We start from the raw sequence: 20,196 nt of genomic DNA, 5'->3' as shown, positions 1-20,196 counted from the left end.
CACACACACACACTTCATATACACACACCTCATACACACACATACACACACACACACACACACACACACCTCATATACACACACCTCATACACACACACACCTCATATACAACACCTTTACTTACTACAGGAAGGTTATATCACAGTACTGTACACATACACACACCTCATACACACACACACCTCACACATACACACACCTCATACACACACACACCTCATACACACACACACACACACACACACACACCTCATACACACACACCTCATATACAACACCTTTACTTACTACAGGAAGGTTATATCACAGTACTGTACACATACACACACCTCATACACACACACACCTCACACATACACACACCTCACACACACACACACCTCACACATACACACACCTCATACACACACACACCTCACACATACACACACCTCATACACACACACACCTCATACACACACACACACACACACACACACACCTCATACACACACACCTCATATACAACACCTTTACTTACTACAGGAAGGTTATATCACAGTACTGTACACATACACACACCTCATACACACACACACCTCACACATACACACACCTCACACACACACACACCTCACACATACACACACCTCATACACACACACACACACACACACACACCTCATACACACACACCTCATATACAACACCTTTACTTACTACAGGAAGGTTATACCACAGTACTGTACACATACACACACACCTCATATACACACACACCTCATATACAACACCGTTACTTACTACAGGAAAGTTATATCACAGTACTGTACACATACACACACCTCATACACACACACCTCACACACACACACCTCATATACAACACCTTTACTTACTACAGGAAAGTTATATCACAGTACTGTACACACACACACACACACCTCATACACACACACACCTCATATCAGAGACACACACACACCTCACATACATACACTTACACACACACACCTCACATACACAAACCTCACACACACATACACACAAACACACACCTCACATACACACACACCTCACACACACACCTCACACACACATACACACAAACACACACCTCACATACACACACACCTCACACACACACCTCACATACACAAACACACACCTACACACACACACCTCACATACATACACTTACACACACACACACCTCACATACACAAACCTCACACACACATACACACAAACACACACCTCACATACACAAACACACCTACACACACACACCTCACATACATACACTTACACACACACACACCTCATACTTACTACAGGAAGGTTATATCACAATACTGTACATATCAGAGACACACACACCTCACATACCCACACACACCTCACATACATACACTTACACACACACACACCTTACATACACACACACACACCTCACATACACAAACACACACCTCACACACACATACACAAACACACACCTCACACACACACCTCACATACACACACTTACACACACACAAACACACACCTCACATACACAAACACACACCTCACACACACACCTCACATACACACACACACACCTCACATACACACACCTCATACTTACTACAGGAAGGTTATATCACAATACTGTACATATCAGAGACACACACACCTCACATACACACTTACACACACATTAACACAATATCTCTTTCACGCACACACACACACAATATCTCTTTCACACACACACACACACACAATAACAAAAGACCAGAATCAGTAAGTTAAAGCAGTTGTGTTTTATTAACACTTTAGAAAGATTCAGTGTCGCCATGTGCAGCACCGCATACTGAGTGAAGATCAGGAGGAGAACAACTCTCTCTCTCTCTCTCTCTCTCTCACACACACACACACACACACACACACACACTCTCTCTCTCTCTCTCTCTCTCTCTCTCTCTCACACACACACACACACTCTCTCTCTCTCTCTCCCCCTCTCTCTGTGTGGTACAGAAATCGGTGGTGTAGAAATATGTGGCAGGATGAAAATCGACAGTAGAAATATTATAAAATTCCTGCTGGAGCTGCTCAGAGAGGATGAGGAGTTTATCAAAAGCACATCATTCAGCTCAGGTCAGATCACCACAGTGACATTAAAGAGGAAAATACACACACACATCATCATCATCATCATCATCATCATCCAGAGGAAGTGTTTGGAATGAAAATACTGACACAAGAAAAAAAACCAAAAAAAAAAATCTCAAAATCCTCCATTTCCCATGATTCATTTCAGCAGAGGATGCAGGGAATCTGCACTTTATTTCTTTACTCTTTCCTTTAAACTGAATGATGCTGCAGTCATCACTGCAGCGTGTGGGCGGGGCCATGGGCGGGGCCATGGGCAGGGCTTGTCTGGTGAGTAACAGAGGTATCTGTAGTTCGCTTCCAATGCTAACTAGCTGAACGTGAATGAAACAATCAGTGTGAAAAGGTACACACCAGGCTTCGTTCCCCATGCTAACGACACGCTAAACAAACATCTGCTGCTTCATTCTGAGCTTCGATTCTTCTAACGTGAGGACACGCGAGTCCACCAAGCTGTGCATTCTGATTTCATCTCAAGCCCAGGAAATAAAGTCAGGACATGAAGATGGGAAATGGAGAAGAAAACAAAAAAATAATAATAAAAATTAACTGGAATATTAACATGAAGTGGTTTCTCATCTATAAAAAACAAAAAAACAAGAAAAATACTTTCACGCTTCTGTTTCAGGAAAACGTGAATGCTTCTTAAATACTGCTTCAGATATTCTGTCTGCTCTCAGAGAACTAAAACGGTCAGGAATTGAGTGGATGCTCAGAGAGACCAGGCTTTATTGAGATGACCTTTCCTCTCGTTACTCAGGGTGGTGTGTGTGTGTGTGATGGTGTTGGAGGAGGAGTTAGCAGCCTGCTCGCTGGTACAAATGAAGAGCTGTTAGCTAAAACTACACGCTAGGCAGAGATGCAGATTATTTAGGTCTGTACATTCAGGACTGAGGTCGTTCCACTGATCTGAAAAGCTGCCTGATGAACAGTTTGGTCTCGTTAGCAGTCAGTGACCTCGAGAAGCCACTAGATGCTAGAGCTGCGTCCCAAATCACCTACTACACTCTTACAGTGTACGCTCTACAGTGTACTCTAGAGTCTGGGGTGCGAGTGTCAGAATAGTCTCAGGTGGAAAGTGTATGATGTCGAGGTCGATGGCACCAAACACACGCTAAGATAGCTTTAGCTTTGAATTTTTTAAATTATTGTCAGATAAATAGATTCTCGTCCACCATCTTGAAATGTTTCTCATCCGGCATCAGTGCCTGGTAACTCCGCCCCTCTTCTGCTACGTAAGTGAGTGTTGAGTGTGCGAAGTGTCCGATATTCAGACTCGAATGATCCGGGTTCATGAAGTGCACTGATGATGGATTACAAATGCCATGGTGTATGTTAACAGAACGACTGGTTTATCTGGTGGTGGTGGTGGTGAGAAAACGCCTGATGGAGCCAATAAAAAAATCTGGAAGCCGTTCTAGCGGTTTCTGTGCCGCTTTCGCCGGAATCTCGCAACAACATGGAGGTTACAGCAGCACACGGTGATGGATACGGTGATGATTCCATCTGACCAGCAGGTCCTGGAGAGATGAAATGCGTATAAGGCGTGGACTCTGTGGCTTCAGCATGTCTCTAGTGAAAAGGTAAACATTTGGTGAAAAGTGGAATGTTGTGTGCAGAGCTGCTCTGAGGACAAAAACACATTCACATGTAACGACGACAAAGAACCCGAGATTTCACAGAGCAGCGCAACCAAAAACAAAGACAGTCCAACCCTGGAGGAGAGGAAGCCACCAGTTTAGCCTGCTGGATTAAACTGCACCCTGAAATAATCACCTCACGCTCGCTCTAAAAGACACAGCAGTGTGAGGATTTAAACAGTACGGAAGCTTCAGTACGGATCTGAAGAACCCGAACGCGTCTCAGCTGATCGACTGCATCTGAGTCGACCAGCTGTTCGTCTGTGCAAAAATACTGGTGGAAATGGAAAAGAAATGAAACTTATTTAAACTCACACACACACACACACACACACTGTTCTCCAGGAGCTAGTAAACAATCGGAGGTCGTGTTGGTAAACTCGAGTAGCTGATGAGTGAGCACCTCGTGGTGAAAATGGTTCAGATGAAGATCTCGCAGGTGAGATGACCCTCATGCGTGCGTGAGTGTGTGTGTGTGTGAGAGAGACACAGGTCAGAGGTCAACCACATGTCTGACCTCCTCAGCAGGTGAGCTGCGGTAGAGGTATTTCCAGATGGCGTAGTAGTGCACGGCAGCGGCAAGCGTGACAAACACGTGCCAGATGGCGTGAGCAAACGGGATGACGCCGTCCGATTTAAAGAAGACCACGCCCATGCAGTAGATCAAGCCACCGAACGCCAGCTCATACACACCGTCCGTGTTCGTCTGTGGAGAGAAGCACAGTGTGTTCAGTGTTAACGCGTCAGTAATAAAGCGGCCACCAGGTGGCGCCTCACGCTACACTGATACTGAGAGACTTTTCTCCAGAACTTCATCTCGTCACTTTGCAGAAGTTATTTTCAAAAGTTATTTACTAAAAGTCTAGTACCCATCTACCCATCTAGACATCCATCTATCCACCTAGAAGTCCATCTATCCACCTAGAAGTCCATCTATCCACCTAGAAGTCCATCTATCCACCTAGAAGTCCATCTATCCACCTATCTGTGTCAGTAAGTGCACTGCATCTCCTATTTACTTTTTGCTAGTGCACGTGGAGGAAGTGATGCGTTGTGTGGAGGAAGTGATGCGTTGTGAACAGTGTGTACAGTGAAGTCGTACCATCGAGGTCACCACCAGTGCAGGAGAGAAGCCCATGGTCAGATAGAAGGCCAGCTCCACCAGTTTATACCTACAACACACACACACACACACCATCAGCATGACAATCACTCCACTGTACAGGAGAAGTCAAAGGTCAAAGGTCGTACTTCTCATGGTAGTTGAAAACGTAGATGGTTCCTGCAGCCGCCATGAGCCACACGAACCAGCGCATGTGAGACGCCAGAGGACCCAGTTCCCTCAGGTTTAACCTACACACACACACACACACACACATTTAGAACCCTAACAGACTTTCTCTCTCACACACACACACCATTTCATATAAATCCCACACTTCTCTTACCATGGTGTGTATGAGGCAGCAATGAAGAAATAGATGACCACTCGATCACACATGTGGAAGCAGTGCTCTACTGTCCTGCAGTGCGCACACACACACACACACAGACCTCATTATTTCCATACAATGTAAACCTTTCCTTCTCTTCCTCTATCTACTCATCCTTTCTTTCTTTCTTTTAAATTTTCTCACTCTGTATTTTCATCTTCACTGAAGGATATTCTGATTCTACAGAAAAACACCAGACACAACAAGGTGATGAACCCAGCAGTCCATCTATCCACCTAAACGTCCATCTATCCATCTAAACATCCATCTAAAGGTCCATCTATCCATCTAAAGGTCCATCTAAACGTCCATCTATCCATCTAAAGGTCCATCTAAAGGTCCATCTATCCATCTAAAGGTCCATCTAAACGTCCATCTATCCATCTAAAGGTCCATCTAAACGTCCATCTATCCATCTAAACATCCATCTAAAGGTCCATCTAAACATCCATCTAAAGGTCCATCTATCCATCTAAAGGTCCATCTAAACGTCCATCTATCCATCTAAAGGTCCATCTAAACATCCATCTAAAGGTCCATCTATCCATCTAAAGGTCCATCTATCCATCTAAAGGTCCATCTAAACGTCCATCTATCCATCTAAAGGTCCATCTAAACGTCCATCTATCCATCTAAACATCCATCTAAAGGTCCATCTAAACATCCATCTAAAGGTCCATCTATCCATCTAAAGGTCCATCTAAACGTCCATCTATCCATCTAAACATCCATCTAAAGGTCCATCTATCCATCTAAAGGTCCATCTAAACATCCATCTAAAGGTCCATCTAAACATCCATCTAAAGGTCCATCTAAACATCCATCTAAAGGTCCATCTAAACATCCATCTAAACATCCATCTATCCATCTAAAAGTCCCTCTAAAGGTCCATTTATCCATCTAAAGGTCCATCTATCCATCTAAAGGTCCATCTAAAGGTCCATCTATCCATCTAAACGTCCATCTATCCACGTAAACCTACATCTAAACGTCCATCTAAACATCCATCTATCCAACTAAAGGTCCAACTAAAGGTCCATCTATCCATCTAAACATCCATCTATCCATCTAAACGTCCATCTATCCATCTAATCGTCCATCTAAAGGTCCAACTAAAGGTCCATCTATTCTTTCAAAGATCTATCCATCTAAAGTCTAAACCTACATCTATCCATCTAAACCTACATCTTAAAGTCCATCTGTCCATCTAAATGTCCATCTATCCATCCAAACGTCCATCTACAGGTCCCTCTATCCAAGCATTTCTTCTCTAAATCTTATGAATCTGACCTCATACACAATTTTTATCCCCTTCTCCCTGTTTTCATCCCATCATCACTCAGTGTTTATCTCTCCATCTCCATGTCTCTATAATTCATCCTTCCTCCCCTTCATCTCCTTAAGCCTTCTCCCTCCATGCTTCCCCACAGTCACCCCTCCCTCCCTCCCTCCCTCCCTCCCTCACTCTCTCTCTCTCTCCATTCATCCCTTCATCCCTCCATCCCTCTGACCTCATGTGGCTCTTCTTCCAGGTGATGATGTGGAAGGCGGTGGAAATGAGGAAGAGAGCACAGAGGCCGAGTCCGTACACCAAGGCCGTGATCCTCTCCCACCGGTCATCTGAGAGCCGGTGCAGCAGAGCCATGCCCACGAACGCAGGCACGATCACCAGCTACACACACACACACACACACACACATTATACCGGGCAGGTGCAAATCCAGGAAATAACCAACATCTGGCCAAACATGGCAGCATGAACAGTGAGCAGTACTAGTGTCCAGTCTGATCAACATTTCTGCTCATAATAATAAATAATCTGCTGCTTTATCTGCAAAATGTGCTGATGTGCGCTGTCCAGTCATGAATCTGGGAAAATCTGTGTGTGTGTGTGTGTGTGTGTGTGTTTGTGTCTCACCGCGTGGGTGTAGCAGTTTGCTGCATGCTCGTAGCTTGTGGGTTGGTAGCGGCAGTTAGCAGCAGCTCTGTTGTTCATGAATCTGTAAAACACACACACACACACACACAGTTGTATTATATCCAAACACATGATGATGTCATCAGATGGTGATCCAAGGTGACAATAATATTAACATCATTATACATCTCGATCATTTTGGAACGCATCTCATCTGCCTCCGTTTTCACCTCCATCATGACTCACACTAACGAGTAGTAACTAATCTGTAACTAGGTAATAACACTAATGCCTACGCTGATATAAAGTCTAATTATAGCTTGAATATCTGCCGTGAGAATGTGATCCAGTCTGATTGAACTCATCAGCATCAGGACCAACATCCTCCTGAATTAGATCAGACTGAATCTAAGCCGTCTCCAGCAGCATGACATCACAAACAGAGGGAAATATACACAGGATCTCTAATAATATCCTGGAGCTGATAAAAATGTGGATGCCGCCGATTTCACGAGCCTCACAGCTCCGTGTCCTGGCCGACTCGCACACGCTGGGACACGGTGTCCAGTTTTTAATCAGGCTGCGCTTTCCAATCTAACAAATAATCAGACATCACAGACTCACAGAAATTCACTACAATCAGCTGATCTCTCCTTTCATAATCCAAATAAAGACAAAAAAAATAAATGAATATAGATGTAACACACTGACACGACACACTATGTTACACCCAAATGTGTGTGTGTGTGTGATCATGAATATTAATACAATGGAGTGAAGAATGTGATTATCCTTTTAATCGCATGATCTCATTTTATGAAATGGTTTATTCAAAAAAATGAGATAAAGGTAATAGATAATAAAGAGAGAGAGAGAGAGAGAGAGAGAGGGAGAGAGAGAGATGAGAGAAACAGAGAGAGACAGAGAGAGAGAGAGATATGAGAGAAACAGAGAGAGAGAGAGAGAGAGAGAGAAACAGATAAAAAGAGAGTCAGGATAGATAGAGAGAGAGAGAGAGAGAGAGAGAGAGAGAGAAACAGATAAAAAGAGAGTCAGGATAGATAGAGAGAGAGAGAGAGAGAGAGAGAGAGAGAGAGAGAGAGAAACAGATAAAAAGAGAGTCAGGATAGATAGAGAGAGAGAGAGAGAGAGAGAGAGAGAGAGAGAGAGAAACAGATAAAAAGAGAGTCAGGATAGATAGAGAGAGAGAGAGAGAGAGAGAGAGAGAGAGAGAGAGAGAAACAGGACAGAGAGATGGGGGAGAGACAGAGAGCGAGAGGGAGAGACAGAGAGACGTGTGTAAAGGTGTAGTGTGTGTAAAGCTTGTGATATAAATGTTTGGTATTATTAAACACAGATAAGAAGAAGAAGAAGAAGAAGATGATGATGATGATGATGATGATGATGATGAAGATGATGCTGTCACACTGAGCCTTAGACACAATAGTAAATATTTAAATAAATGAGTAAAGAGCTGCAGTGTCCAGGCTGTTCGCATATCTCCTGTAAACTACTCACCTTTGGAAGCTGTTCACTCTCTTCATCTTCTAGAAGTCTATTAAAGATGCAGACAGGAAACTGACCGAGAGCATGTCCAGGAAGGAGCAGAGCTAACTGTTCTAAATGCAAATCGGCGGGTACAAAAAAAAACAAAAAACCCTCCCCAGCCTGCCTCAACCTCTCCACACACACACCGGGGGGGTCTTTAAACGCGTCCTAATTAACATACCGAATCTAACTAAAGTGGTAATAAAAATCAGCCGACTTAAATACATTCAGTTACGCCATGACCATTCATCTAAAACCTGGTGCCGAAACGAGCACCGCACCACTAATCGCAATGAAGCGCCGAGGAGTGAATTGCTGCGGGTGTGTTCTCAATCAGCGCTCGCTCCCTACCTAGGTGCACTTTACACGCTATAAAATACCAACAGTAAGTGCGCTACAGTTAACTGTAACGTACCCGTTTGATATCCTGCTCATAGCCCATTGTTGCCATGCTGAGTGACAGAACGCCAGCCAATGACCGAGCGGCTTGAAGATCGAACGTCGCTGTGATCGACCAATCAGCGTCGACCCTCAGCCCGACCGTCACTGCGGCTTTATTTTCCGACGCTGTGGTGACGTAGGCACCGGTAGGCAGGGCAAAAGAGACAAAAAAATGGCTACAGCTTTCTGTACCTGACCTGTTTGTTCGGTTTCGAACCCAGAGCTTTGTTTACTGTAATTACTCTGAAACGGGACACATGATGTCCTTCTGGGCGGCTTTTTTAGGCGTCTAACTGTGTTGTGAAATAATTGTGCGTTCACAGGAAGGTCACAGTGCTTTCAGAAAGCTGTTAAAGTCTCACCTGTGTGTTCAGTATTTCTAGAAAGAAAGAAAGAAAGAAAGAAAGAAAGAAATAAGTAAATAAATAAATAAAACATCAAACAATGACCCATTGTCTTCCATGTAATTTCTTCCTAATATTGTCTTCCAAATATTCTGACTAAAATATTTTCTTAGATAAAGCAGTAAACTTTGCGTTCAAACTACTGAAACTCCACCCAGAGGCTTGTTCAATATTTGTACATGGAAATATTGATGCTGTGTGTAGGGATTGTGTCGCTAATTTGTTTGTTGGTTGTTTGCTCTGTATTTCTCTCGCTGTGTGAAAATAACCTTTTTCACGTTTCTTTTCTAATGTAAGAGCTCCACGTCGTATCAGTGAGAGATCCATCGTAGATCTGAACCAGTGTTTAACTTCCATCCATCCATCCATTTTCTATACCCAATTTATTCCTAATTAGGGTCAGGGGGATCTCAGCACACATTGGGTGAAAGGCAGGGGTACACCCTGGACAGGTCACCAGTCCATCACAGGACCACATATAGACAGATAGCCACACACACACACCTATGGGCAATATAGAATTACCAGTCAACCTAATGTACATGTTTTTGGACTGTGGGAGGAAACTGGAATACCCAGAGTAAACCCACGCAGGCACAGGGAGAACATGCAAACTCCACACAGAAAGGCCCCTGCCTGTTCAAACCCGGGACCTTCTTGCTATGAGGCAACAGTGTTAACCACTAAGCCACCGTGCTGCCCCAGTGTTTAACTTTAAAGCGATCATTTGCGAGTTATCACTTTAAGTTGCTAAGACTATGCATTTGTCTTTCATGAGTGTCAAGCTAGCCTGCTAACCGTGATGAGTGATGGATATTTTCCACATCAAACTGTTTAGTCAGTGTTTTAGATTGAACAAGTCTGCTGAATGATCAGTTTGAGCCACTGTCTCCCTCTCTTTAGGTACAGATGAATTGAGGATTAAAATCCCACTGGCTCGCTAGCAGTTCTTTATCACCGCAGAAGATCACATGCTGGTTAGAAATCTTGATTATTCAGTGTGGATTTTTTTCTTTAACATGGTTTTTCCACATGGAAAGCTCTGGACCTTATTTTTTGTACTGTTTTATGTTTCACGTAGTTTGCAGAAAGACTGGTTAGAAGTTAACACTCCTGGGAAGTTGTGAAATGGTGACCCGTTTAGATCAGGTGAATAACAAATGTTTCAGGTGTGACCAGGTGTGACCAAATCTAACCGGGATAAAGAGCCTACTGAAGATGCATGAATAGATCTGAATAGATCTGCAAATCCACACTCTTGTTGTTGTCTTGGATTCTCTAAGTGACCACATCAGATAGAGTGACTTATATTTTCCCAAAACATCGGTTATACTTAAGTATTCAGTCTTGCTCCTGTGTTTACTCTCACCGGGATACTGCAGATTTGTAGCAATGAGCTGCTGCTGTAATCATAAAGCCTTTTCCCACGACTTTTGTTGAATCTGTTCATACTGAACATCCTGTAAACACACTTAGCACTGGGTGTCTTTACTCTTCTACACTGAATTAAAATGGAGTCTCATTCATTGTTACAAACTCTTTACAGTGACCTTTCTGTTGAAAGAGCAGCCCTTTGTACAATAAGATCAAGGCGTTTATAGACATGGCTTTATAAAACTCATGGCTTTATTCACTGTACTCACGCACTGCTGTGTGTTGTAATGTGATATACCACAAGTCAGGAGAAAGGGAGAAATCCCATTACAAACCATTACATATCCACTAGAAGCCATTATCTTCCTTTTCGGATGTATAGAAATATACTGTATAAATCTATCATGTGTCTGTAGATACTGTGTTTAAAGTGTGTGGAAATGGTCGAAGTGGAAAATCTCCCCATGTGATTCCTTCCACCTGCTCACTCATCCATCACACCTGGAACTCCAGACTGGCAGCAGTTATGAGGAAAGGCATTCAGAAGATGAGGTCCTATTAGTGCCAAAAATATTACAGAGTGCAAAAGTTTTCACTCTCTTGTCTTTGTGTGTGTGTGTGTGTTAATGATGAAGGGTGTAATGAAATTGTATGCTTCATAACTCCTGTTTACCATAGTCTTGTTCTATCCTGCATGTTTTTGCTGTTTTGTTTATACTCACAGTTTCAGTTTTAAGTCTTTTGCACTGAACACAATAATAGTCCGTACCTGCGTCCGTCTTCGCCTCCAATCATGTGTGGAGTTTGCTGAAACTGAGACTTCTATTCGAGATGCTATTTAGCAGTAGCATACAGCAGGTGTGAGTGATCATCAGGACATGTTACATGGACTTGTGATGTGCTGGAGTTAATTCTGGCATAACCATCACACGGGGAAACAGCTCTCTCACTCTCAACTGCAGAAATTATTCAAATCCTTCAGGAAACGTGTGATACGGTTTCCATCCAGAGCAGCAGATAGAGGTGAAGATTTACTCTACAGTGGACTGCAGTGGGTTAATGAGTCAGGAGTGAGGGTACTGTACACTGCGCTGAGCTGTAGCACCTGTTAGGAAACTTCCTGCTTATAGCTTACATGCAAAACAATAACAGCTGTGATCATAATGTCCGTATGACTGCATCGTATATATGGAAGTGTTTTGAAATATTACTGATGCTATCACAAAACTGATTCTAGAAATGATTAAAATCACAAGAATTGATTTTTTTTTACATACTAATTCAACTCTTTTACTTTCGGTGGAGTTTAATGTCCTCTTTACATGTATGATGTGTCTGCTGTCCTTGATGATCTCTCTGGGTCAGTTTCAGGTAAATGTTGTGTAGATGATGAGCTCAGCTGATCTCAGTACTCTCTATACATCCCTGCCGACACCTGTGGAACATCTGCCCTGCCAGGCTGCCACTCACAATGCTGTCAGTAGTGCAGTGATTAAAGCTCATGAGTCTCATCTTCCACAGAAGGTAAAGATGCTGCCAGGCCATTCTCACCACTGCACCATTCAAGGTCACTGGAAATGCAGATGGTAATACATTTAAATCTGCAAACACTTTCAGCCTCTGTTCTCTTGATGTGAATTGTGGCATGCTCACCCTCCTGTCCCTTCCTGTAGTGCACAATCATCTCCTTTGTTTTGCTGACCTTCAGGGAGATGGTGCTGTCAGAGCACCAGGCATTCAGAGCTCGGTCCTCCCCACTGTAAGCCATTTCATCAGCATCTGAGATAAGGCCTACAATGTTGGTGTTGTTGGCAGGTTTTAGGGTGAGACAGGAGGGTATGAAGCTGGCACATGGGGCAGACCCAGGCCTGTAACTTGTAGACGTTATAGCATTGAATGCTGGGCTGTAGTCAATAAACAACATTCTCACATAGCTTCTCTTTCCGCCCAGAGGCTAAGGGATGTGTGCAGTGTTAGAGCCTCATCAGTGGACTTTACAGATTGCAGGGGGTCTAATGTTGCAGTTCAGTGAATACAGGATTTGCCTCAAAGCACTGCATAATAATGGAGGTTAGTACCACAGGGTCATAGTTGCGCCAGCAGGAGATAATGGGTTTCTTGGGGATCAGGACAGCGTCGATCTTCTTAAAGCAAGTGATGACAGACAGACCAAGTGACATGTTGAATATGTCTGTGAATACCTCTGCTAACTGGTCAGCATGCGATTTTAGGACACTGCTAAGAATGCCATCAGGTTCTGATGCTTTCCTGGAGTTGACCTGCTTGATGGATTGTTTCACTCCACATGTGCCAGTTTTGGTAGTGAGATTCCACAGCACCTCTTGGCTTTCTTAATTAACTTCTTGAAGGCCATTGGATCATCAGAGTGTGTTCTCATGGCTTGGGTCACACATTCCCACTGAGCCATGGCTTTGGGATGGGAAATGCTTGGGCAGCCCCTTGAAAAAACTTCTAGATTTGTCAAAGATTAACTATCTTTTTTTTCTGTGTATATAAGAAACTAAGTTCTCGGGTAATAATTTCTAGCTTCAGTTTTGCGCACTTTCTTGCTTCACTAGGGCTACAATGTGGGTTAAATGTGCTAGCAAACAGGTGATATGTCATGAGTGGAAATCAGGTCAGATCAGAGAGACACCCAGAAGGAGGAGGAAGAAGAGGATCAGACGGCTTAGCATGATGCAGCGACAACCTCTGCCCTTTCCATGTGGTAACCAAATGATATTACGTCTGGGGACAGGAAGTAAGACGACTGTGATTACTGTGTGGGAGATGTCTTATGCAAAGAAAAAATCCAAATCTAAAATCTGATTGTTCCTGTTAGAACTAGAATGAATCTCCTGATTACACAATTGCACTCTCTGTCCATATAGTAACACAGTTATAGAAAGAAAATTCTTATGTATAACCACAGGTTTCACTCAGATGGTCTGATTTCTCTCAAGGTTTCTTCCTCATATTGTCTCAGGGAGATTTTCTTCACCAGAGACACCTCTGACGCTCATTAGGAACAAGCCTGTATTTAAAATGTCTAACTTCCAGTCTTTATTCTCTATATTCCTGTGTCCAGTGTTAAAAGTGCTGTACATATAAAACTAGATTAAATTGAACTTTATGTATTTGATGTAAAAACAAAGGTTAGATTTGTCCCTGCCTCAGATACGGGATTAGTTTCAGAGCAGTCAGTGTATTGTATGTAGCTGTACATGGCCTTGAATGAACTCTGCTGCGAGGTCAGTGAACAATACACTTATTACAGTTACAGATATTAGCAAACACAATAGAAATACAAACGCACTGAAACCATGCTGTACACCAGAGCAGGCTAGTCTCGTTTCCCACAGGATTAATATTACACATCACGCTCATCTTCAGCCCACTCGGATCTGCCGCTTAATCTGCACATATACTATATTGGCAAAAGTTTTGGGACACCCCTCCAAATCATTGAATTCAGGTGTTCCAATCACTTCCATAGCCACAGGTGTATAAAAATCAAGCACCTAGGCATGCAGACAGAAACATTTGGGAAAGAATGGGTTGCTCTCAGGAGCTCAGTGATAGGTTGCCTCCTGTTCAGTAAGCCCATTCATGAAATTTCCTCACTACTAAATATTGCACGGTCAACTGTTAATAGTATTATAACAAAGTGGAAGCAATTGGGAACAACAGCAACTCAGTGGAGTGGAGACTGTGATCCAGGTCTTCTTTAACGTCAGTGCCTGACCTCACAAATGTGCTTCTAGAGGAATGGTCAGAAATTCCCATAAACACACTCATAAACCTTGTGGAAAGTCTTCCCAGAAGAGTTGAAGCTGTGGGACAACTCCATATTAAACCCTATGGATTAAGAATGGGATTATATTAAAGTTCATGTGCATGTAAAAGCAGACGTCCCAAAACTTTTGGCTATATAGTGCACACGTCAACGACCTCCAGATCAGTTTCCATGCTTTAAAATATTCTCTGCTTACCCACCGCTGAGAGCAATGCTGTACAAATCTGTAAATATGGCACGTTTATTTCTGTTTTTGGGCAGGGTTATGGTTAAGGGTAGGGTTATGGTTAAGGTTAAGGGTAGGGTTAGGGTTAAGGTTAAGGGTAGGGTTAGCATCCTCTGGAGTCAAATTTTTTAAATCCTATTTCTGGACTTCCCTCAGACTGAAGAAGCTGCTCATCTGATCCAACTAGAAAGAAGTCCAGTTGATGTGACTCAAATTCCACAGATCAGTGGAGAGAAAAAAATAGAAGCTGATGACATAACGTTTCTATCTGCTAGAACCTAAATGAGAACTGGAACTAACTTGTTTCCTTAAATGTAATTATAAATGGATAAAAATGAATCAAATCCATGGTGCAGCACCACATCACATCATCACACAGTCATCTGTAGTTTCTTGGATATTTATAAACTGGTAACTGTAGACAGCATCATTAAGCAGGAACACAGGTTCATGGACAATCTACTTCAGGTATGTCTAGCTGGTTAATTCAGCTATTTTAACCAAAAAATAGCTACCGCATCATAAATCATCCATTCCTGTATTAGTGACTTATGTGACTTTTTCTTATCTGGATGAACAGAAGCTGATCAGGAGACATGTTATAGTAAAACCAGTAGCCAATGTAGAGCAGGTATGAGTGAATATATTGCAGACTCATGAGTGTGTGTGTTCATGACTGAGGAATGTGCTAAGATATTAGCCGCTGATGGATAACACACACCACACCGCACAAACACCACACACACACACCCTGAGGGAACATGTGTCCTTCCTGCTCTGTGATTAACTCTAAAGTGGCAGTTAATAATTCAGGAGAGACCGCATGCTGTGAGACTCGGTAGGAAACTCCCTGCTCAGAGATTGTATGAAAAACAAGTACAAGCATCACGCTAAGCTAGTGCCAGGGTGTGTGACGATCCTCTGAGGTAGTTACACCATTAATGTTATGCTGTACCTGAACGCTGATGACCGTCTATTATTAACAGTTTCAGTTAGTGTTCAAGTCTGAACACACACACACACACACACACACACTGCTTCCTCACTGAACCAACAGTTCTTTTAGACTCTGTGTGTGTGTGTGTCTGTGTGTGTGTGTGTGTGTGTGTGTGCCTAAGCCTACTTTCTAAGTGACTTAAACTACTGTAATAAGACTTAATGTCTTGTAAAGGCTTTCGGAAAGTTTGACTGTCTCACTTTTTTTGGGTGTTAAATGGGGTTGTGTGTAATAGGTGTTGTATGTGTAACTCCACACACACACACACACACACACACACATGGTCATATCAAACCATTAAATACAACTAAACACAAATATCAAGTGTTTTATTAAAATGGCTGACGTTCTGATTAGAAATCAAACTCAAACTCACAGGAAATGGAAGCCTGAGCATTTTCTTGGTAACGTAACCACATTACTGATGCAACAAACATGTGGGTTAACTGGTTAACATTTACTGGACACCACATAGTTATTTTATCATATAATGATAGTGAAACAGATCTGCCTCTCTCTCTCTCTTCACACACACACACAGTCCATTACTGTTTTAACCACAGTCACTGACTCATGGCTATCTGTGATCTGTAAGCTAGTCACTTAGTGCTAATCTCTCAGTGCTCTCAATTGGATGTTAAAACTAAGCAGAGTCTTTAACTTTAGTCTTTCCTTGTAATGAATCTGAGGTAAATGTTGAGCATTTTGTGACTTTTCCTGAGAAAGTGCTAGCTATTGAAATCATAGTCTTTTTCTCAGCAGCTTACCATCACGTCCGAGGTAAATATTGATGTTCTTGACAGCGCTATCTTGATTCCACTATCACTGTCATCTTTAATATCCTGAGATAAGGCTTATCGTCTGCACGCTAGCTGGCTAGCTAGCAGTCAAAGTATTTTCCTAGTGATTTACCAACATGTCAGTTCAGTTCTTGATTCTTTATCTCATTTCTGATATCATTGTTTTTTATTGTCTTTATCAGACTTAACAAGCTGGAGCTAGCTAGCTAAAGTGTTATTTTGTCCACTCATATTCTCATTCCATGTGTGTGTGTCTGTGTGCGCGTGTGTGTGTGTGTGCCACACTACACTTCCACGTCATGGAGCTCTTATCAATGCAGGGTGCTAAATATTGACCGAGCGCTTACTGTCACTCAACCTTTGAAACATGTTTGATTAAGACTATAACATCAGCTGATGTTGATAACGCTTATGTTACCTTATGAGCTTGAGATATGATACGAGACGAATGTTTGTGTATTTTCCGGGACGCAGAGATGTGACTGTTAGCCATTAGCCGTTAGCGAGCTACTCGAAGAACAACTCGGCTTCCTGGGGCTGATACATTAAGCAATCCCCCTTATATTGTGTGCACTGTTTAGACTTTCTCAATCGTTCTGTAAATAAAGTAAAGGTCATGCTGCTGTAAGAAGCTATCTAAGTTAATGTAATGCAAAATATGTTTATTTCACCTGGTTTAATGAGAGATCAGATCAAATGGGAATAAAAAAACAACATGGGAATGAATGCAGTGTTGATATTTGTGTTGAGTTTTGTTTTAATGATGGTTCGCAAATTTCTCTCCCAGGCATCTTCTCTCTTTCTTTGTAGAGACAGAGATCTAATTCTCCAAATGAAGCGGATTAGCGTCTTCGCGTATATGTCACAGCTGATTAAACCCGGTATTGTCTCCTAAGATGCTGAAGTATCAAGCGTCAGGCTCTTTGCCTGTTTCCTGGAAACGTCACGGACGTTAATGATAAGCTATCTAAGGATGAGGATTATCAGAGATGCCTTATCGCTTTGTATTGTTTAGACACCTGAGGGGTCAAAGAGTACTAAGGCAGTCTATTAGCAGAATGACATGCTAGAGCTAAACCGTTAAGCTAATATGAACACAAATGTATGACACATTAGTCTGATACTGCACATGGTCACTGATGATGATGATGTCAATCGTTCATGGAACAAAAGCATACACACATACAGTCTCCCTTATCCCAAATAAAGCCACTAACCTTGGACATATTTGGTGTATGAAGTTTCTTCAGTTTGGTACTGGAGTTTCAAAAATACATCACAGAGTTCAGACTGTGATAGCAGTTCAATTCTTGAACTCCCAAGCAGCATCAGACTTGTGGAGTGGGCGTGGCCTCAAGCATGAAGTTGACTTCTCTGTATGGTAATCTAGTACCATCTATTCTACACAAGGTCACAGGGGGTCAGGAGTCTACCCCAGGGGCTCAAGGCAAGGGAAATCCTGGACAGGTTGCCAGCCCAACACAACACAACACAGGGAACTTTGTGCTGGAAGAGAAACCTAGATGTAACACAGGGAAAACTCCACACACATAGAGAAGAGCTGGAAAAACTTTGGTCTTTCCTTGTAATTAATTAAGTTGACCATTTTGTCACTTTTCCTGAAAAAGTGTTAGCTATCTAAATCATAAAGTCTTTTTCTTAGCAGTTTACCATCACGTCTGAGGTAAATATTGATATTCTTGACAGCGGTATCTCGATTCCACTATCACTGTGTATTTAATATCCTGAGATAAGACTTAACAGCTGCATGCTAGCAGGCTACATCATCATTTCAGTCAGACGAGGTTTCTCACTGACACATCTGAGTCTGGGGAATTGTACCCCCAACCCCAGAGGTGTGAGCCAAATATACTGACCACTAAGCCACCTGCACCACATGTATGATAATATGGTTCCATCTTTTCCTGCTAAGTTGTGAAACTGTATATGTAGAAAGATCATTACTGAGCTATAATATGTCCTTGAGGTAAGAGTGGGGACATGTAAACAGCACTAAGGCTAAACTGGTGACTGTAAACTTCCTTGACTAGCCACATTCAATTCAAGCTCTTTAATCCAGATATGAATTTAGATTCTTGATCTTGCAATTTGATCAAATCTTAAAATTAATGAAGGAAACATCAGATGAAAAACAAAGCAGTTAAGGTAAAATAAGCGTGTGGGTAAATAGTGGGTTCACATAGTCAGTGACACTGTATCCAGGTAATAGGCTATATAATGTGTGTGTGTGTGGGTGGGTGGGTCGGTGGGTGTCTGTGAGGCTCTTTTATTTATGAATACAACTTGCTAACCATGCAAAATCCTGGGGGTTAAACAAGAAAAAAGGGAACAAACACAACACTGACCTTTTCAGCGAGGCCATCTGCTGATCCCGCCCCAGCCTTCTTACAAAAAAACCCCCTCCTCTTTAGTTGTGTGTGTTTGTGTGTTCTGCTATCAGTCCTCTCGACATAGTCTCATGGTTATGTATGCGTAAAAATCAGCTTGGGAGTAAAATGATGAGTGGGAAGGCGGGGTAGCCCTCCAGAGCTACTGCTGAAATCCTACACTGCATCACAATGGGTAGCGTCCACATATTGTTCTGTAGCAGGTACAAATGACCCAGAATGCACCGGGTGCTTTGAAGCTGACACATGGCCAATATAGTCCAGAGTACACATCCACTTTAGCCTGGAAGCAAAGGTCCTTTATCCTTGGCTGCTGTTGCTGCCACTGCTGGACAGTTTATCAGCCAAGTTGGGATATTTAAACAAAAAAAAAATCAGTAGAGGAGGTTGTGAAAGTGTATCAAATGACAAAGTAGAACAAAATCCATCCAGTTGCATCAACAGGAGTTTCTTCACTAGGTTTTGATGTAACGCTGCTGCTGTTTCAGAGTAAACTCTCCTCTGGATAGTTTAAATGTTCTGTCTCGTCATACAGTCTAATAAAAATTCAGGCACAGGGTTAGCATAAAACTACACAAAATCAGCTACGTTCAACTTAACTCTTTATGAACTAGCAACATGCTAGCCAGCTAATTTTATTGTGCTATTTGTGGGACACATGACCTCTTCGCGATAGGAATTTGTTGGATGTTGGAAGGAGCAAGTAGACGGGACATTTTGTGGTAGGTTGGAACGCAGAATCTCTCACTTGTCCGAGTTTATACCTCATCACTGAAAATTATGTGCAAATTATAGGATCCTATGGTGCAGGCTAAACTAGAACTGGTTGCTCAGCAACTGTCAAAAGCCAAGTACAACATCCTAGTTAGATGCCTTATGGAACACGATGTGCCAACAACCTAACCCTAACCCTAACCCTAACCCTGGGACCTAATAGTATGGGGGTTGTATTAGCAGCCTTGTTTTTCACTGCTCGGTTATACATACTGACCCATCACTGTGTCCACTCAT

The 20,196-nt window shown here is 42.5% G+C and overlaps 1 protein-coding gene across 3 annotated transcripts; it reads right to left on the bottom strand.

Annotated features, from left to right (window-relative positions):
• Nucleotides 1-1,773: 1,773 nt before the first annotated feature.
• mmd (monocyte to macrophage differentiation-associated) lies at nt 1,774-19,698 on the bottom strand. Of its 3 annotated transcripts, none has more exons than XM_058405066.1 (7): nt 19,144-19,698; nt 7,192-7,273; nt 6,785-6,945; nt 5,229-5,303; nt 5,032-5,133; nt 4,883-4,952; nt 1,774-4,486 (listed from the first exon to the last, which is right to left on the bottom strand). In XM_058405066.1, exons 1-7 carry the CDS (start codon nt 19,158-19,160, stop codon nt 4,274-4,276), a joined length of 720 nt encoding a protein of 239 aa, XP_058261049.1. In that variant the 5' UTR covers nt 19,161-19,698; the 3' UTR covers nt 1,774-4,273. The 3 variants fall into 3 exon arrangements, with proteins under 3 accessions (XP_058261049.1, XP_058261048.1, XP_058261050.1); XM_058405065.1 differs by lacking the exon at nt 19,144-19,698 and adding an exon at nt 8,710-9,124; XM_058405067.1 differs by lacking the exons at nt 5,229-5,303; nt 19,144-19,698 and adding an exon at nt 8,710-9,144.
• Between the last annotated feature and the right edge of the window lie 498 nt (nt 19,699-20,196).

This window comes from Hemibagrus wyckioides, linkage group LG12, assembly GCF_019097595.1.
Source record: "Hemibagrus wyckioides isolate EC202008001 linkage group LG12, SWU_Hwy_1.0, whole genome shotgun sequence".
NCBI classification, from domain to species: Eukaryota; Metazoa; Chordata; class Actinopteri; order Siluriformes; family Bagridae; genus Hemibagrus; species Hemibagrus wyckioides.
The sequence above is the reverse complement of the archived record's forward strand: the minus strand, read 5'-3'. Positions and strand labels throughout refer to the sequence as shown.